This window comes from Mastacembelus armatus, chromosome 8 (assembly GCF_900324485.2).
Source record: "Mastacembelus armatus chromosome 8, fMasArm1.2, whole genome shotgun sequence".
Taxonomy (NCBI): Eukaryota; Metazoa; Chordata; class Actinopteri; order Synbranchiformes; family Mastacembelidae; genus Mastacembelus; species Mastacembelus armatus.
This window is the reverse complement of record NC_046640.1, coordinates 10,152,347-10,172,940: the sequence shown is the minus strand read 5'-3', so window position 1 is coordinate 10,172,940 and position 20,594 is coordinate 10,152,347. Positions and strand designations below refer to the sequence as shown.

Genomic DNA, 20,594 nt, shown 5'->3' with positions numbered 1-20,594 from the left:
TACCTTTGGTCTTAAACTGTACGCCTGACAGTTATCCTATTGAGTAGGATTGGCAAATGGCATTTTCTCAGTGAGTAATGTAAGTAACCATAATGTTGTATGTGGCAATTTGACCTTGGAATTAGTTTGAATAGGTGGCCTAAACTGTCAAGAAGGGTCAGGGCGATTGCTGTAAATGTTGTTGTTCAGAAATAACTTTTAAATTTGCATTTTAAAGTCTTTATAAAATAATTTTGCACTAAAGTTACCTTTCTAAGATGATAAATGACATGAACATTTCCTATATTACCTATTGTTACTAATTCTTTTTCTGGTGATTCACTGTAGTGGAAGTTAATAAATAAGGATTTCATTCACTGCACTGCACTGCACTGCTACATCTGCTGCATCGTCGCTAGGCTAATCTAGCAGGATTACCACACGCATTCATGATACACCCATGTGACACTCGTGTGTCCAAAAACCATTTTCCCCATAGAGAATCACTGGGAAAGGCTTAGTTGTAAAACAATGAAGATATTTTTCCGATGTGTCACAAACCCCACTAAATGTCCCTTTATTAACAGAATTTGATAAGAATGATTGGACGCCATGTTGTGATCTAGTATCCAGTTCTTCCTAACACATCTATAGACTGAAATCACAGACACAGAATTTAATTGTGGCATTTAATCAATCAAAATTATTTAGAAAGCTATATACCGCAAACTGTTTTAGGGTTGATTTAGCAAGTAGGCCAATCTGGTGCTGGGCTGGCAATTCAAATCTGATGTATACATCAGATTTCTTTAAATATCTAACATTTATGGTAATTAGGAGATTGGATGTGTACATTTTATGTCATTTCACATGAATGTAACAGATATGAAAAAAAGTAGTGTTTTGAACTGCTACCCTCCAGCTTCAGTAATAACTGCACACTGGGTGGTAGACAGAGGAAAAAAACAATCCCCAGGCAGCACAACAATAGAGCATGACGTTATTCACAATAAACAACACAAATAAACTTTTTACTTCAACTTTCTTGATTGGTTGAATTAGCAGGTCATGTAATAAAAGCAGTAATTACCTTTAGGTAGATACATTGAACAATAGGTTGCTTTCATCAAGAGTTTGCACTTTTGTTTCATTATTAACCGTTTCTATGTTTCACCTGAATGTCTCTGTGCTGTAATGAGCCAGTTTCTATCTATTGTTGTGTAATTCAGCAACCCAGACAAGGCATGAGAACAGTGACAAACCACGTGTGTAGTCAGTAATTGTATAAACACGCACAAGCCTCGGTGTGTGGCAAAATTTGAGGAACAGGGTGTATGGAGAGGTTTAGGCTCTGTGTAAACTGAGTGGGTGGTTGAAGCTGCAGCTTAATAATGAGACCGAGAAGTTCTCTAAAAGTGTGGAGTTAAAGCAGCAAAGATCTCCCTCTTCCACTGAATTTCTGTCTTTGTGCTACTGAGTATGTACCTGTATATAGTTTAGTGCCATCTGCTTCCTTTTATTTCTTACACTGTTACAAGACATTATAGACCTTGTCACACATATTCGTCCTACACTATAATACTGACTGTAGATACAACACTGAACAAATCTAGTACATACCTGGAAAAACAGAAAGAGACTTATATTGTGAAACTGTTGTGGTCATTTTCCTCAGGCACACGTAGAGAGAAGACCACATAATGGATTTTTTGGATGTGTTTGTTAGACATGATGCCTAGGTGATGACATTACTCCTCAGTTTGGAGCAATGGGTTGACTCTAATCAGCCTCCATTCTCCAATAAACTCTCTTCATATTTTTCTCTCAGCAGCAGTGTAGCTCATTATCTCCCCACCCCCAAAACCAATCCTAATATGCACGTTATGCACTGAGGAATTATGGGATTGTTACCGCTTTAAGTGTTTCTTGCCAAAGGGACAAAATTAGGGCATTAACAACAGCCCATTAAAACTGCACTGCATTGCACTGTTGGATTACATATTGACATTTGGCAAACCTGAGATCATAAACTAAACTGTTTGTTTTTTTTTTTTTTGGTACGGCAACAATAAAAACACAAAGAAGTGAAAGATCAAACAGCATTTATTATTATTTTAATAGAATTATATTTAGATAAAATTAAGAACTCTTAAGTGCAGTGGTGCATACATTAAACAATGGATTTAGTGTATACATGCACAAATATTGCAGAATGATCAAAGCATGAAGTTTGTGTTTTTCTTGTTTTGTGTGTAACAAAGCCTGCACGAATGCTTCTGCTATGAAACACAAAGATTGGAGTAATTCCAGTAAGGGCTGTGTTTTGACCAAAAAAAAAAAAAAAAATGTCAGTAAATGATCAGATTTTTTTTCCTCCCAAGGTAAGTACATTGCTGAATCACATCTGTTTGCATGCATGTGTTCTGTCGGTCTGTGGTTGGAGATCAGTGAGAGTCAGTTGTTGTGGTCATGGACTGCCGTGATTTCAGCGGTCAGCATTCATCTTCCTTAGCTTTGCTGGCAGCTTGTCCTCTGGTCTCCCTCCAGCTGAGAGCAGTGGGCTGTGCAAGGGCACCGGAGCAGTGGACAGTGTGGGTGGTAGACTGCGCTGGTACAGGTCTCCAGTGGACTGGGTCATTGGTTCGAAGCCCACCTTGAGGGACTTGAGTTGCAGGCGATTCTCCGCCTCAGGGCCAGCTGAGGAGCTAAGGTGCTGCAGCTTCAGGGGCAGATCTCCTGTGCTGCAGGCTTTCTCAGAGTGCTGGGAGCTAAGCAGAAGCACCTTTCTCTGCAGGTCCTCCTTCCCAGATGAACTCATCCTCTGCAGCTTGCTAGGCAGTCGACCTCCCGTCCCTCCATGGCGACCCCTTTCCTCTGAAGTGTTGATGCAATCCACAGAAAATACACGGTCACGCCGTGCACTGTGGCACTCAGTCAGTGCAGGTGTGGGAGTGGATAGAGGCGAGGGCAGCGAATTCTTCTCTTCATGCTCCTTGACACTGTATGGTGGTGTCGGTACCTCAAAAGTGCTGTGAAACTGTGAGTAGTCTACCCTGAAAAAGCCCTCCTCCAGAGACATCACCGGCAAAAAGCGATGGCCCCATAACACCTCGTCCTCAGTATATGACGTCCGTGCCTGGCATGTCATACCTATAAGAAAAGGATGGGTAGTAATTGCAATAACTGGCATTAAATGGAGTGTAGCCCCAACAAAATTGAATAAGGAGAAATGTGGATGGGCAGTATTGCCTCCCCTTTTCTCCCACTCTGCACTGCGCTTTAGGGTTGGGCAGTATCCACTTTGTGATACGTTTAAACCTTCTACAAATTATACAGTACACTGTATATGGTATTGCCATCTCGCCTGCCTATGACAGGGGGGAGGGTGATTGGCCGTTAGCTGAACTATATCACAACCTTCCCCACAGTGGTGAAGACCCACTGTGATGTCCAAGGGATATTTTCTTGCCCCTTTTGGCATCAGGGGTTAAGTGGGTATTGTTATATTTCCACCAGAGGGAGGGGATCATCATCTCTGTAGATCACAGGCTCTGCACAATAGGCAGTGAGCTCTGCTTCTGCTCATTCAAAACACGCTCTTCAGGCATTTATTATAAACGGTGCACATTACACAACATTTTTTTCTCATGAGGGTGGTTATTAAATTATAAAATTATACTTTTATTATTATTTTTGCTGTATTACCACCCAACCCTGCTGCACACTTGTGGAAACATGCAACATACTGAGATTTACAGACTGCTTGAAGAGTTGGGTTCAGGAGGCAGACACTCTCTGTACTTTTAAGGCTAGACTTAAAACCTTCCTCTTTGACAAAGCATATAGTTAGGGCTGGCTTCAGGCAACCCTGAACCATCCCTTAGTTAGTTATGCTGCTATAGGCCTAGACTGCCCGAGGACCATCGGTGCACTGAGCTCCCCTACCCTAACCCCCCCCCTTCCCTTCCCCTCCTCTCTCTTCTCTCCTCCCACCTCATGTATATTCCACCATTGAATGTTACTAACCTTGTGCTCTCTCTCTCCCCTAGTTTGTGCTCTCTCCCTCTCTCTCTGTTCTCTCTGTACCTTCTGCAGGTGTCCCTGGTCCTGGAGCTGTTTATCGCTGATGTGCAGTTACTGGCCCCACCACCTTGCAGTGTCTATTTGTTGTTTATTGTTGCTGTTCTTTTCTCTCTGCTCTATCCACTCACCCCAACCGGTCGAGGCAGATGGCCACCCAAACTGAGCCTGGTTCTGCTGGAGGTTTTTTTTCTTCCGTTAAAGGGAGTTTTTTCCTCTCCACTGTCGCCAAGTGCTTGCTCATAAGGGAATTGTTGGGTTTTTAGTTTTAGTTTTTGTAAAGTGCCTTGAGATGATTTGTATTGTGATTTGGCGCTATACAAATAAAATTGAATTGAATTGAATTAAACCCACAGAATTTCTAAAAAGCACTAAACCGCTGTTACTTACCACTATTATTCCTTTTTTCCACATATTTTAAGCATCATGTGAGCTTGAATGTTTGTCTATGAGCCCCGTGACCTGTCCACGTGTACCATTCTTCTCGCCTGCTAATGCTGGGTTCTACTCCCCAGCAATGCTCTCCAGCATAAGCGGCATAAGTAATGGATGGATTCTCAGCATGTCACCTCTGTGACGTTTGGTTTTTGGTATTGCTTCCTGGAGTTTAAAGCATTGCTGTTTATGTTTCCACACAATGGCGAGATTTTCATTAGTATAGGTGAAAGGTGATTGACGCTGGTTATTGGCTCATTATTGGTTGTGATGAGTGCCAACTCTGATCGACATAATTAGCGGTTGTCTAGCACTATTCCCACATCAATACATCAATGGCGTGAGTCATGGATCCTCTCTTTCGATATCTATTGAAAGTTGTGATGTTGATGGCGAATTGTACTGACTTCAGTCTCCTCAGGCATCTATTGACACATTGATATCATGCTGTTTTGGCAACTGTTTATTAGTGTGCAGTTTTATACATGATTTAAGGGTGACATAAGTGGTAATACTTGTCTGTTGTATACTGGATTGTACGGGATACCTGCAAGCATCCTAAACACACTTTGTTCTGTTGGACCTCAGCTCATGTACAGTAGTTTTCTTGACATTTGGGTGCTTTCTTAGAGGTCCTTTGCAATCAATAAGCATTTAACCCTTTTTTCTGACCTACTAGCTATGCTACAACCTGAGATTTTCGTTTAAACACTACAGTTAGCTGTAGAGTAGGAGTCTGATCCCGTCCCTCTGAGGGACAATGTGTGCAGTGTTATGTCATAGCCTGATGCTATTCCAGGCTCACTACTCATCTTCATCCACAGAAAACACTGAGCAGTCTACATCTACACAAAGCTAATTTTTATTTCTAATTTGTCTGGAGGCTTTAATCACAACGGTGAGCCCAGCTGTATTCTCTTAGGTATCAGAAGAATGACTGTATTGCTGTTGACTGTAGATACGACTGAAGATGGCAGTAATAACAGAGCAGTAGAACCTTGTGGGCTGTAGAGCCTGACAGGCACGTCAGTTTTGTTTCATCATTCTGGCATCATATGAGTGTTCAACCACCCAGTAAATGTTTGCTACAATCTTGCATAAAAATAAAAGCCCTCAGCACAACTATACAAAGATTTGGCAGACAGTGAGCAGGGTGCCCCTGAAAAAGACTTCCTGGCTGCAGCCTTTATGGGCTCAGTTTACAGAGTGTATTATGATGTTGCTCATTTTCTGTGAGACTCTATTTATCTCTGACCATGGAAACTTGGCACAAAACCAAATTATAGCACAAATTCATAAATAGAGGTGTGTGTCATCTATATATCAGTGAAAATGAAACATAAACCTAACCTCTAATATTCATTAGAGGTTTACTTTTTTTCTCTTAGTTCGGTTGTTAGGTTTCACTTTTACCAATGAATAGATGATACAGACCTCCATTCATCTATTTTGTGTATTATCTCATATAAAAGTTATTATGTTATATAGAGACAAAATTCTCCATTCATTTGTTCACTATAGGTGCATATACAGTACCTGCTCAGGGTCAGATAAACATTTGGGTTGCCACTCCATCTCTTTCTGCAGAATCTTTTCTTCTCTTGCTAAAGTAGAATCAATATTGCTGCTAAAACTGACAAGTATAAAAGTGACTGCTTGATAATCTGTCAGGTTTGTTTGAGACATAATTGGAATGAGCTGCAGAGACAATTAACAAGCTAAATAGCTGTGTCAGCAGCGACTGGATATGAGGAGATAACTCTTAATGTGTTCAGGTTAATGGGACGTGTGTTAGTGTGAGGAAGACGTGATATTGCGACCCGCCGAGGGTGAAACTGTCAGGGCTCCCCTCCCCTACCCCTCAGCTATGAGTGCCACAGCAGTGTGACACTAAATTTCTAGCTGCGCCCTGATTTAATGGTATTATCAACCGAGCACAGACCGTGTTGCCTGCCTGCCTCCACGCTTCCCTGCTGATCCCTCCCTTCTGCTCCGAACCTATTCAGCCCTGTGGTTTCTTCTACAACAGTGGCAAAATGATGGTTATGGAAGATGGATAAGAAGCAGAGCTTGAACGAAAAGAGACAGATGGCTTTATTTGTAACGGACTTTAGCAAAGAATCATTCAGTTAAATATGCAAGAGAGACCCCAGTACACCAGTATCTCGGCTTCCTGTAGTTTACAACAAACGCTGTATAGCGACGTCTCACAGGCTCAGAATAACCTCAGTTTGCCTATGTTATCTGAAAACTGGAGTGGAACTTCTACTAAAACCTCAGCTCATTCATCAAAGTGGCACATGCATCTATGACCACAGGCTTTTATTATGCATTGAGTGGGCATAAACTGATTGTGCAGTAATAAAATATCCCTCATAGTTCAATCATGGTGTCATTCTCATGTACTATTGTTCTCGTTGTCACTTTTTTCCCCCACCTTCTTCAAATATTTAAAGCTGGGAAGGCAGAATTAAGGGAAATAAGATTTCACTGTCTACATCTATTTAGACAGGATTATTATGTTGGTTTATATTAATATAAAAATATGCATTTAGACCGGGAGTGTGAAGACAAGAAAAGAAGTACTGAGAACTAAATCGTATGAAAAGACAGAAAGAAGTCACAAGAACAGATTCCTCACCAGTGGTTTCCACGATGCCCTCGAGGATAACGACAATCTCAAACTGTTCATTCATGAGGGAACGCTGGGAAAGGTCAAAAAAGGGGCTCTTCGGATTGATTTCATGGCAGATGGTGAGAGGGGACACCAGGAAGAGCTGGTCTGCACCTGTCCCAAAACCGACGTCTAACTCACACTGGTCCAGAGGCAGGAACTCGCCCTCGGGTGTCTGACGGGACTGAAAGGCAGTTGACAATAATAGAGCGACAGAAGTGGACAGAGAAAAGGGAAAAATAGGTGTGAAAGGAGGTATGAAGTGAAATAAATATAGAAAATGGGAAGAATGGAACAGGTAGGAAAGGATTAGATGCATATCATTGAAAAACAGTAAGAAAGAGTGTTCGGGCACCATTTGGCTTCCTTACGTTCTATGAAACACAGATAATCTTGGTAATGCTTAATTTGCCAACCCAGTTTTCCTGCTAATTTTCTAGAAACTTTCCTCATATTTACCTTAAAATTATTATCAGTCAAACCTCTTACTTAAGTAAAAGCACCATATCACAGTCCTGCATTCAGAATCGTCATTATGCAAAAATACAGAAGGATCAGAATTATTCAGTTAAATATGCAACAGACACTGAGAGAAAATGTACATAAGATTTTGAAATAAATCCCTCCTTTGTCAAATATTTTATATATGATAAAGTACATTGCTAATATTGTACACAGTGTGTTACTGTAGTAAAAGGTCGGAGAGATTTTTAATTACTTTATTTACAGTTAGACACTACTTTATGTACACTTTGTCTAGTAGTCCCCATCAAAGGGGCTTGAGCTGATCCAGACGGTCAGACGTGCCGTTGAAATACTGTTTAATATCAGTAAAACAAGTTTAGTGTCAAACTGCATTATGTCTCCTCATGTTAAGGACTTAGAAAAAAGTACACAAAACAAATGTTAGGGGAAATCTTTATTTATTCTGTGTTTTTCTTGGAAAAAAAAGAATAATATCAGCTATGAGATTTTAAATCAACGAATATCGGGATCAGAATTGGACCTAAAAGTTCTTCATTAGTCACACTTTACAATAAAGGTCCATCTGGATATTGTGATTATGTAGCATGCACTGTAATTATTTAGCTTCCAAGGTGCTTTATTTAGTTATTCAGTCTAAAAGCGTGATGGGGCGGTTCTCCAAAAATATAAATATAACATAAGGTAAATACATCATTATTCCGGAAAAGTGAAGGCAGATGTTTTTTCTCTCCATCTCTTAAATATCAAGTGGTGCCTTGTTTTGCTGTGGCTGCAGACTTGGCACTTCATATTGATTTCTTGAAGAAATTGCAGGCGAACGTATGAAACAGCCGTGCTTGGACAGGACTTGCCCACAGAGTGTTAACTGGTGCGGAAGCATTTAATTGCCCAGATGACGCTGGAGCACAGCACCAAGGTCCAGGATGTATTTTCTTCTTTCCTGTCTTTTTCTATCTAATCAGCCTGTTCACCTTTTCTCTACCCCCACTTAGCAGTCTGTTTTATCCTTTCTCACACATTCACTTAAATTTGAAGCCAGTTTTTTACAGTGCATCTGGCTCTCAAAAAAAGAGTCTTTCAGCTTTTTCTTTCACTTTTATATATTAATCATGAAATATTTTCATATCAGAACTAGAGGGGGTGTTAACCCATGCAAAAAACACTCGTGTGTTTCAGAGTCTAAGTTTAAACAGGTCATTTAAGAGAAAAAGGGTTGAGCTGAAGCTTGAGTTAATAAAGACCCTCGTGGAATTCCTTTGTTCCAAGTTTTTTGTTATAATTTTACCTTCTTTTCTTTTTCTGCATTGTTTTACCTCCAACCAATAGTTAGGATGCGTCATCCACAAACCACCCACACATACAAACACACTATTCCACCACCGCACACAGCTTCTTAATGATCTCCCACACAGATACACACACACTCCCACCCCCTTCTCTCTAACCCTTTCTGCCATTTCTGGATCTTTTGTTCTCATTTTAAATCCTAAAATAATCCACACACTATTCCCACAAAGACAGTTTCCTCTTTCAGCCTTTATATTACTGACTCAGTGTCATCTAGATGTGTTTGTTCTGGCCCAAAATATGATGATAATAAAAATAGACAAATGGATTTTTGACTACAGCACACTCTAAATTACAATGGTTGCATCATTTGGTATTTCCTAGCAATTGACTGTGGAGCCCCGCTCCCTTTATTGAAGCTAAATCTTTCCATTCTTGCACAATACTGTTTACAGTTAATACCAGTTGCATTTACCAGTTTCTCATTTTCAAATACATTTCACTTTTAAAGTTTGAAGAGAAATGCTTTTATGATGATGACTAACCAGTGTGTTTGGCAAACCTTACGCTGTCTGAGGTAACGCTGGCTGAGGTTGCTGGAGTGTAAAGTTCCCGGATCCAGCAAAGAGCAGGACAGAGCTGCAAACATAAGCCTGAACTCTGGTAGCATCCAGGACCATCTGCCACACAGTAGGGGAACTCTACACAGTAGATGTGCTGTTTGTAAACAAGACTTTTTTTTTTTTTAAATAAAGACACTTGCAGCCCCTCGAACAAATGTAGTTATTTAATGGTGTATTTTTTTTGTTGTGGATCAAATTATTACTGGAGTTGGTAAACTGTTTACTTTTGCTTAATTTTTATATATTAATTGCAGTTGGAAGGTTTTATAGAATCATCTTTACAAGGTATATTAACACCAGTGCCTGTTATTTTATTAAATATCTGGGAGAATCATGGCAAAAAACAGGGATTTAAGTGAAGTTTCAGATGATGAGCAAATGACTTTCAGTTTTTCCGTTTCAGTGGCTATAAATCTCTAGTTCTGCTTTCTCTCTCATCCTCCCATCCAGGCTTCTCCTGCTGCTACCAGTCAGAGCCCAGTTTCATCCTGACCTACTGGTGACATTGCCTTATAGTTTATCCCAAGGAGACACAAACTGTGAATGAAGTGTGAGTAAACAGGCTTTGTACTGCCAGAAAATATTGCATTTTATTTCTGTGCCCTGTGAATCTCAATGAGATGCTCTTCGGGATTTATGTTGGAGAATGACTGTAATGTCGGAGGGGCCTTTGTTCGCTTGTCAGGTGCTTACAGGCTGCTGAATAGTGTTTGGCATCATTCCTCCTCCACGCAAGTTATCTCACACTGGCTCAGGGAAATTCTACTTTGCACTTTTCTGTCTTTGTCGCTGACGATTAAAAAGATGGATGACTGTATGCAGAGCTCCTTACACAGGCCTTGTTGGCATTCTTTTACAGTTCCTCTTATAGAAAGGGTTCAGAAATAGCTGTGCATAGCTGCTTTCTTTTCTATAAATTTGACAGTCACAACAAATGCACAGTTTTTCTCTATGAGCGCTGATATCCAGACAGGAATGTTTTTATTCGTTTTTTACAATGCTGTTGAGGAAAAGCACTAGAGGAGCACACAAACATGCCTGTTCGAGGTACAACCCATCACCGCTGACTACTCACAACCCAGTCAGATGCTCATTATCATTACAAAGTCATCGTGTTTTTTTGTTTCACTCTCACAAAATGCGTGTTCAGTGGTGTGAATGATGCTCTTCGATGAAGACAGGTAATAAATGAAATTGATTAGACCTGAAGTGGCCTGAGCTTCCTACGCAACCCCATTCCAAACTCTGCCAGGCATTCATCAATCAGTAGCCTGAGAGTGGGTGGAGAAGCTTGTAGGCAAGGAGGTCGACTGACAAGCCGGGCAAATCGCACAGGCTTTCACTCCACCACATACCGTCTGCCTACTCAGTCCATTTACAAAGGTTGGGCAAGTCTGACATTTCACCCAGCCAACACTGAGTGAGATGAATTTGTCAAATCAGATTGAGATTCAAATTAACTGGAGGGATGTTTTCTCCTAGTCTCTAGAAATATGCAAACATGACATGACAGAGGTAAATCTGACAGTGCCTTAAGGAGCTTTACAATCCGTAAATTAACGGTCTCCATCCACACAAGCATCAGAACAATAGGACATAGACTGTTCTTCCTCCAGGTTTGGTTGGAAAACAACAAAATTGCATTACAGTCCAGAGCTGGATAAGAGTAAAAAAGACAAAGCCTAGTTACTTTGTCAAAGCTGGTCAAATCTTGTCCTCTCTCCTGTTCTATAATCACCTGCAGTTTTTCAAGGGAAAATCATAATTGAGTATTCTGCGGCATTTCTTTTTCCATTCTGCTTGGAGGATGTCCTCAGCACGGCCCATTCAAATTTCCACTGGCCAATTACTGTTCACATTTCCAACTCAGTACATTCACCAGGCTGACAAGGATGGCACCAAATGGTTCATCGAAAGTTTAGGAAAAACAAGAACACCTTTTAATATTCTATGCTGACGTTACTTCAATTATTTATTTCTGCAGTGTGCACACATCATTTGTGATATGGTTCGGGTTAGGGAACTGATGTGTACACTGTGCACTTGTTTTAACAACAAAGCCCACATTAATTATTGTCAGTAATTGTCTGTAAAGTCAAGTCTGTGGCATTAAAGTCAAACAAACTACAAGCTCATTCAGCACTCCAGTGTCCACACTCTTCACACCTTTTTAAATAATGGGCACACCACTTAATGACCTGTGCATCGCAGAATAATAATATGAAGGTAATTGCTGTGGATATGGAGCTGCCTTTTTCTTAGTGCTCTGTGAAATCTGGAAAGTCACAACGTGTAATATTTGGCTGGATTGTGATTAGTCAGGAGGCATGTGATTATACTCCAACAATATTAAAAATGAGACAGATTGATATAATTTTCAAGGCAGGCTAACCAGGGTAAAACTGGTATTAGATGTGTAGAAATACAGACACATATACAGAGTTGAAGAAGGCACTTTCTATGTCTGATAATCTTGTTTTCCCTGGTAATTGTGTAAATTCCCAGTTTGACACTTGGTGACTTTGGCAGGAGTGGGCAGAAATGGTGTTACAATGTTCTTGGCCAAATATGTGTTTTGATGTGACTGTGCTCCCTGATTTCTTCTTGGGTGTGGAGGATACTCTAACAGGGCTCATGCATTGTTGTTGTCAGAAGTCTGAAGATGTACTGTTCATTCAAGAATAATGATATATTTTATTTGTGAGTCTCTCACCTCAGACTGCTGCCTCAGATATTACCCATAACACACACTCCACCTCTAACAAAATTTAATGGAGAAATCAAGGTTTGTTTTTGTCTGTATATGTGTGAAAGCTTTTGAATTTTTGAGCATGCTTACTCCTACAACAAAACACACGGTGTGAAAAAGTGTTGGCCTCCTTCCTGATTTCTTATTTTTTTGCATGTTTGTCACACTTTAATGTTTCAGATCATCAAACTAATTTAAATATTAGTCAAAGATAACACAAGTAAACACATCATGCAGTTTTTAAATGAAGGTTTTTATTATTAAGGGAAAACAAAATCCAAAACTACCTGGCCCTGTGTGAAAAAGTGTTTGCCCCCTAAACCTAATAAGTGGTTGGGCCACCCTTAGCAGCAACAACTGCAGTCAAGCGTTTGCAATAACTTACAGTGAGTCTGTTACAGCGCTATGGAGGAGTTTTGGCCACTCATCTTTGCATAATTGTTGTAATTCAGCCACATTGGAGGGTTTTCGAGCATGAACCGCCTTTTTAAGGTCATGCCACAGCATCTCAATCGGATTCAGGTCAGGACTTTGACTAGGCCACTCCAAAGTCTTCATTTTGTTTTTCTTCAGCCATTCAGAGGTGGACTTGCTGGTGTGTTTTGGATCATAGTCCTGCTGCAGAACCCAAGTTCGCTTCAGCTTCAGGTCACAAACGGATGGCCGGACATTGTCCTTCAGGATTTTTTGGTAGACAGCAGAATTCATGGTTCCATTTATCACAGCAAGTCTTCCAGGTCCTGAAGTAGCAAAACAGCCCCAGACCATCACACTACCACCACCATATTTTATTGTATGATGTTCTTTTTCTGAAATGCGTTGTTGTTTTACATCAGACGTAATGGGACACACACCTTCCAAAAAGTTCAATTTTTATCTCGTCAGTCCACAGATTATTTTCCCAAAGGTCTTGGGGATCATCAAGATGTTTTCTGGCAAAACTGAGACGAGCCTTTATGTTCTTTTTGCTCAGCAGCGGTTTTCGTCTTGGAACTCTGCCATGCAGACCATTTTTGCCCAGTCTCTTTCTTATGGTGGAGTCATGAACAGTGACCTTAACTGAGGCAAGTGAGGCCTGCAGTTCTTTGGATGTTGTTGTGGGGTCTTTTGTGACCTCTTGGATGAGTCATCACTGCGCTCTTGGAGTAATTTTAGTCGGCCGGCCACTCCTGGGGCGGTTCTCCACTGTTCCATGTTTTCGCCATTTGTAGATAATGGCTCTCACTGTGGTTCGCTGCAGTCCCAAAGCTTTAGAAATGGCTTTATAACGTTTTCCAGACTGATAGATTTCAGTTACTTTCTTTCTCATTTGTTTTTGAATTTCTTTGGATCTCAGCATGATGTCTAGCTTTTGAGGATCTTTTGGTCTACTTCACTTTGTCAAGCAGGTCCTATTTAAGTGATTTCTTGATTGCGAACAGGTGTGGCAGTAATCGAGCCTGGGTGTGGCTAGAGGAATTGAACTCAGGTGTGATAAACCACAGTTATGTTTTAACAGGGGGGGCAAACACTTTTTCACACAGGGCCATGTAGTTTTGGATTTTGTTTTCCCTTAATAATAAAAACCTTCATTTAAAAAAATGCATGATGTGTTTACTTGTGTTATCTTTGACTAATATTTAAATTTGTTTGATGATCTAAAACAAAGTGTGACAAACATGCAAAAAAATAAGAAATCAGGAAGGGGGCCAACACTTTCTTACACCACTGTATATGTGTAGACACTGACTAATTCAAGGATAAGCATGCATGAACATCCCAATCTTCAAGGTCTTTTTCTAGCCCTCCATAGCTTGATAGCGTAATTGAATCTCTATTTTTATTAAAAAAAGAAATGGAAATCCATTCTAGTTCCAGTGACTGGTATGTCAGCCCACCCTGCAATCCTCTGCGGAGATATGCAGCCAAGAGGATGTCACTCCCTTGTATTTCTCAGAAATAGAAGTCAGCACTTGTACAATGAAAATATTAAAAAGAAATCTGTTGGTAATTCTTTTTATGTGTCCTCTCACTTATAATCTCTCTCCAGTTCTTTCCCCACTTTCCATCACTTTCAATCAACATCTTCTCTCTCTCGCCTTCTTCCCACCCTCCCAGTAATACCACAGTAATATTTTCAGCTAGGATGTTCCACCAGGATGCCTTCTGAGGCTGTCATGGATGCCCTGAAAAGCTGGATTTCAGCTGCTTATGGTCAAACTCTGGCTGACAGCTTACACTGGTCTGTTTTTCTCTTCCTTCTGCTGTCTGCTGTCATCCAGTGTTCATCCACACCAGTTGAGCAGAGCTCTGGCACACCAATGTACTGTCCAAACAGAGCAACATCAACAAGTGGCTCACTTTCAAGCTGGCTTTCTCATATAAAAGGGTTCAGTGGCTTTAGATTCACGTCTTTGTGGATCAGTGAACATAATATTTGCATACATCTGCTCAGCCAGAAGCTACTGGAAGCTGCCACTATCAATCCCATTCTTTAAAATACGCACTTCTTGCAGGTACAGATAACAATAATGGAAATTATACTAAGTAAAATAATGTTGCTTCTTCTAAGGACTCAATTCTGCAGTCTCATCTGTCACCTTTGCCAGTTTGCACAGAAAATACTGTTGCAGACATCCAGGATCCATCAGTCAAAACTGCTTGGTGCTGTCTGCTGGAAGATACACTTGTGACTTCTGACATCCCTTCAGAAATCCCTTCCTATCACATCATGCTGGAGTCAAAATTATGAACAGAGTTGATAAAGGATATGGTTTGATGAACTTACAAAACAAACATAGAGTAAGCACCTTGTATCTACAAACTTTTCTATGACTTTACAAAACGAACAACCTCACATTCACACCCACTCTGTCTTTGAGTGTGGCCATTCAGAGCAGAAAAACAATGAATAAACTTCTGATCAAACATAATCTCATCCTTAGTGTGATGTGACATTTATTTATGGTGCTGCCTATATGGATTAGTGGTTAGCACTGTTACCTCACAGCAAGAAGGTCGTGGGTTCACAACCCATCAGGGACCTTTCTGTGTGGAGTTTACATGTTCTCCCTGTGCTTGTGTGGGTTTTCTCCAGGTACTCTGGTTTCCTCCCACACTCCAAAAACATGTATGTCAGGTTGATTGGTGACTCTAAATTGCCCATAGGAGTGAGTGTGAGTGTGTGAGGTTGTTTGTCTCTATGTGGTCCCTGTGATGGACTGGTGACCTGTCCAGGGTGGACCCCTGCCTTTCACCCAAAGAGAGCTGGGATAGGCTCCAGCAGATCCACGTGACCCTGGTTAAGGAATAAGTGCGTGTAGACATTGGATGGATGGATGATGCTGCCTACCTTCTTCCATTTAGAAGGCAAAGCCTGTGTAAATAGAAAGTGGTTACATATTATAACCTTTGCTGTATGTAAAGGCATGTCTAGCCTGTTTACATGCATAAGGGCAGACATAAAACAAGGCCATTAATTGTGACTTGTTCCTGAAAAACACTCTGCCACTGTCCACCACTATTCAGATATTCAAAAGTCACCCCACAGTGCAACAGGAGGGTAGTGAGACTTGTGTTGATGTTGTCACTTTTTTCGATTTCTTCAAGAAACAGCAACATAGTGTTTTCTACTCTGAGTCAAAGTACTTCTCACTAAACTGAGGGAAAGCTAATCATGGTGGTCAGTGGTGTGTCAGTGTTTAAGATATAGAACTTTGATTTGAGTCAGACAATGCAAGGAAACAACTTATTTTAGTGGAAACAGGAAAAAATATCGCCCCCACTTAAGCACAGAGCTGAGTAGGTAAATTATGAACCCGATGCTAAGCATGCCCTCAGGCTTGAGGTTTGTGAGTGGAAAAATAGAGGCTTTTACTTTGACTACGTATCGCTGAAAAGGTAACACTGTAGCTGCTAAATGTTTAGTTTATAGGGAATGGAGTTACGACCATCCTTTTACAGATGACTAAACCAGTCTTTATTTATACACACAGAGCTTCAGTACTCAACAGTATATCTGAAAGGGTAAGTGCTTTGCAGAATTCCATTAAAGGACTTGAAGTGCAGTCACAGAATGCCACTGTCTGCAAGATATATTAAGACCAATGACAAAAAGGCAGCCAGCTTGTAGTTTAAACCATAAAAATCAGCAAAAATTTAAGCGAATACAAGAAAGCTATATGTCATATTATGAGGTAGTGTCTGAGAAATTGTTTTGATTTATAGAAGAGTTGAGAGCTGTTTGTTTACTGTTTTAGATGCAGCTTGATGAACAAGTCATCACACAAAACTCAAACTGTCTCCCTCGGGCTATTCTCTATGCAAGATAAAATGAATCCTCAGCCAGTAATGTATGAGTATTTTATGTGACAAAGCATGGCTTGAAAAGGGTCGCAGTTCAACAGCACCACCAAGATTTCTGTACTGGGACTGCATTGAAAGCAGTCAGTCAAAAATATGACTCGTGTTTTTGTTTTTACACACTGTACACGATGTATGATATTTTCAGTTTAAACAACGCTTCTGTTCATGTATGTTGAGTCACTCATTTTTAGTTTGCTTGTTTACTGCATTCTGGCAGAGCTGCTGCAAGAATTCTGTCTCGGTATGTCTCAGTAAGAGAGTCTTTGAAGCGAAAGGATACGGTTAGACCACAAAGCCCCGGAGCAAAAAATTAATAAAAAAAAATAAATACAGAAAGAAAAAAAAAAAAGAAGTACTAAGGAGCACACAGTGGATGTTGTATTTATTGTATTCCACGGAGAGAGGGAGTATAAAAATGATGTGGGGTTGCCAGAGAGGTCTTGGCATTTATACTGATTGCATTTCCTGTAGTGCAGAAAGAAAGGTAAAAGCATTGTGGTTTCGCTGTATAAAAAGTCCCTGAGCTTCAGTGATTTTCGCGATGCCATATTTTTTTCTCCTTTGCACTGCCGCTGGTCTACTTTCTTCAAAGTAACACAGATCCTCACTACTTCTCTTCAAGTTCTCGGTGCTATGGCTTTTTTAAAAAGATTATATATTTGATTTTTTAACAGATCGAACACACATGACACCAGTGTGGGCATATATTACATTTCACAGTATCATAAATAAGTTCCATAAATGGAGAGGGTCTGATTGAGATGCAGAGAGCTCATGGCTCAGTCTTATAGGAGGCAATAAAAATCAGTAAACACATGTGATTGTACTTTATGCCTATGGGGCTGTTCACTTCCTCACTGCTTGTAACTGTGGAATAGCTCAGCCCTCCCTGCCTCCCTCTCTGCCTGCATGCATCATTAAGCTGACCAGTGCTGTGCTCGATGTAGCTGTGCAAAGGAGAACATGGACATAAACAAGCACCAAGCACCTCACTAATGCTGTTTGTCTTCGTTCTGGCCCATTTTGCACAGTGAACATGGATCTGGCTGAAAGAGATTCTGTTATGATATTTAAAAGAGGAGCCAATGGAGCCTGCTACTGTTTTGCGGTAATTTTCTGCATTGTTGCTTGTTTTCAGAATGTGGGGTTCATTAGGTGTACTCCCCCAAAATCTGCTGAGTTCATTAGTGTGTAACCAGCGTGGCACAGTTGGTGAGGATTGAAACCCCTGACCTTACAATCACCAGACATGGTGATCCTATCTGTCCAGAGTTTGGTTGCAGCTGTACCTAAATTTTATGATGTGTTAACATATTTTATATTTTAGTGAAAAATATAATGAGCCCTAAGGAAAAGATGGAAAATAATACATTTCTTTATGGTTGCCATAAACCCTGTTTATGCCTCCATACTCTCAGGAGTGCTGTTTTACAGACTCCATTGATCTGTGGCCGTGTGGTTGTAGCAGCTCTCTCTCACTGTACTCATTCACTAAGCTCAACTTCCCTCATCAGGGGCTCCTCAGTTACGTTCACTTACTGGTGCACACCTATCTGTCCAGGTGTGACCGGCTGAAAGAGGAACTGATGCTGGGACCAGTGCAGTGCTTCCCCCTACACAGACCAGTGCACCAGGCTGCACTCAGCCTCACCATCCTGGAAACAGAAGGCTCATGGTGATGCTATCTAAAGCCTGTTGCCTTTAACAGTGCATGCATTGTGTAGTGGGGCCCTGTTTAAAATGAAGTGTGCATTAAGCAACTGTCCCTTTTCTTTGTGGGCTCAGTTGAAAGGAAAATAAAAGCACCGATTCTCCAGAGATACAATCTGCCAGTGTACAGCCATTTTACAGAAACATGGCTGTTTTTATTACGTTCCCTAAGCTTCACCTGTTTGTCCTACAGCATGTGGAACTTCTGTGCCACACTGACAAGACAGTGTTGTCTATTGAAGCAGCAGAGAGAAGTTGATTATAGTGCACGTTTATTTTAATGTAATTCTTATTCTTCATTGGTGAAAGAAGGTGTGATTTATCTACACTATGTTCTTTATGCTCTTTAGTTCAGCTCAGCCCTCACACGCCCGGGGTTCAGTCTCAGACAACCTGCTGCTTCAGCTTACCTTGATGAGTTTGCACCTGATCTGAGCGGACACCATGTGGCTGTTCCGCAGGTTGCCTACGCGGAACATGAGGCACAGTTTGCCGTCTCGCTGAGAAATCACCGCGTCCTGACTGAACATGAGCGTCTCTGCGCGTTTCTTAGGCTGGGACATTTTTATGAACATGCAGCCGATGAGAAAAGCGTCCACTATGGAGCCCAGCAGCGACTGGAACAGGAAAAGGATGATGCCCTCCGGGCACTTCTCTGTAATGTACCGGTAGCCGTAGCCGATGGTGGCCTCAGTCTCGATGAAAAAAAGAAAAGCTGAGGGAAAGTTGTAAACATTGGCCACGCAAGGGGTGTAGGACGAGTCGTGGCCGTGATTAAGGTCTCCTCTAATGTAAGCGATGACCCACCACATAGATGCCATGACCAGCCAGGCGATGGTGTAAGTTAGGATGAAGATGAGCAGGTTCCATCTCCACTTTAGGTCCACCAAAGTGGTGAAGAGATCAGAGAGGTACCTGCTGGTCTCTCCGCCGAGGTTTCCGTGCTGCACGTTGCAGCGACCATTCTTCTCCACAAAGCGCTGCCGTTTCTTCTTGACCGGCGCAGAAAAAGTGGTGGCCCGGTTTGTGTTAACCACCTGGTAGTCCTCACCAAATTTTCTCCGAAGTGCCGCCATTTGAGCTCTCCCGAAATAAAGAGAAAGGTAATGTCTCCTTAATCCATGTTTTTGTTTTTTGAGCTCGCAAAACACTGGTTACCTGCAGTGCGTAAAATGCGCCATGGCCACTTTAGTGCGCACAGAAAATCCTTTGATTTAGGAAAAATCACGTGTATGTAGGTGCTTGTTATGTTTTTTATTTCAAATATCCAATATTCTTCCAATTATTTTACATGACACCAGATGGTCGCCCCTGTAGCTGTGCGCTCTGTTCAGTCTCCACTCACTCTGACTGGCGTGATACTCATCAGCGGAGCGAAATACGAGGAGCTGCCTACCATTCACAGTTTCTGGTGGGCTGCAAAGGATGACGAGGGGAGTGTAAGCGCGTGTGAGAGAGAGAGAGAGAGAGAGATGTGAGGAGAGTGAGAGAAGGGGCAGGGAAAGAGGAGGGGAGAGTTACACAAGACTGCATTTGTGCGTAAAGAGAGGGAGAGATGGATGATGTGGGCAATTTTATGCTTCGGTGTGGTTCATTTGGTCAGTTAAAACAGCGTAGAGCATAACTGATATAATAACTAATTAATTTATTTAGTCCTACGTTGTCTTTGCATTGTAGCTTATTCTGCTCTATGATTAACAACAGTCACACACAGAGTGATGATTAGAATCTAGTGTTTGGACTGTGCCATCTACTGGATGGTTGTGCGCATATTTGGCCTAATACATTCAGGGACTACAGTAATTCCTTGTGTTTCTGATAACCTCCTGATAGATCTTGTGTGAAATATTGAGCAAAGAAACAGCAGCATAAAAACCACATTATTTGACTCTTAAATGTTTCCCTGAAATGGTGTTATTTTCTGGACTGCTTGCTTTAAATAGGTTACATTTTACTACTCACCAGCGCGAGGCTTTGTCCATTTTTAAGTATGGCATTAAATCTGAGCTTCTCCTCGTTCGTTTGAAGGTGCCTTATTGATTTAGACATTGGATGGCTACTACAGTGGAGGATTTCCTGGACTAGTATTCTCCCAGAGGACAGCTGTAAAGGGGGAGGTTCGTCCTTGGATTTCTTTTGCCCTTGATAAAACGAGACAGAACATGAGGTCCATATCATACGTGAATACAACTATTATTAGTTACTGCACAATTACACTTTCAGTCAC

General features: G+C 41.2%; 1 protein-coding gene across 1 annotated transcript; it reads right to left on the bottom strand.

Moving 5' to 3' along the window:
- Window positions 1-2,171: 2,171 nt before the first annotated feature.
- Window positions 2,172-19,758, bottom strand: LOC113141619 (G protein-activated inward rectifier potassium channel 1-like). The gene is made up of 3 exons (XM_026326151.1): window positions 18,778-19,758; window positions 7,136-7,352; window positions 2,172-3,129 (listed from the first exon to the last, which is right to left on the bottom strand). The coding sequence occupies exons 1-3, from the start codon at window positions 19,441-19,443 to the stop codon at window positions 2,465-2,467; spliced, it is 1,548 nt and encodes a 515-aa protein (XP_026181936.1). The 5' UTR covers window positions 19,444-19,758; the 3' UTR covers window positions 2,172-2,464.
- Window positions 19,759-20,594: the final 836 nt, after the last annotated feature.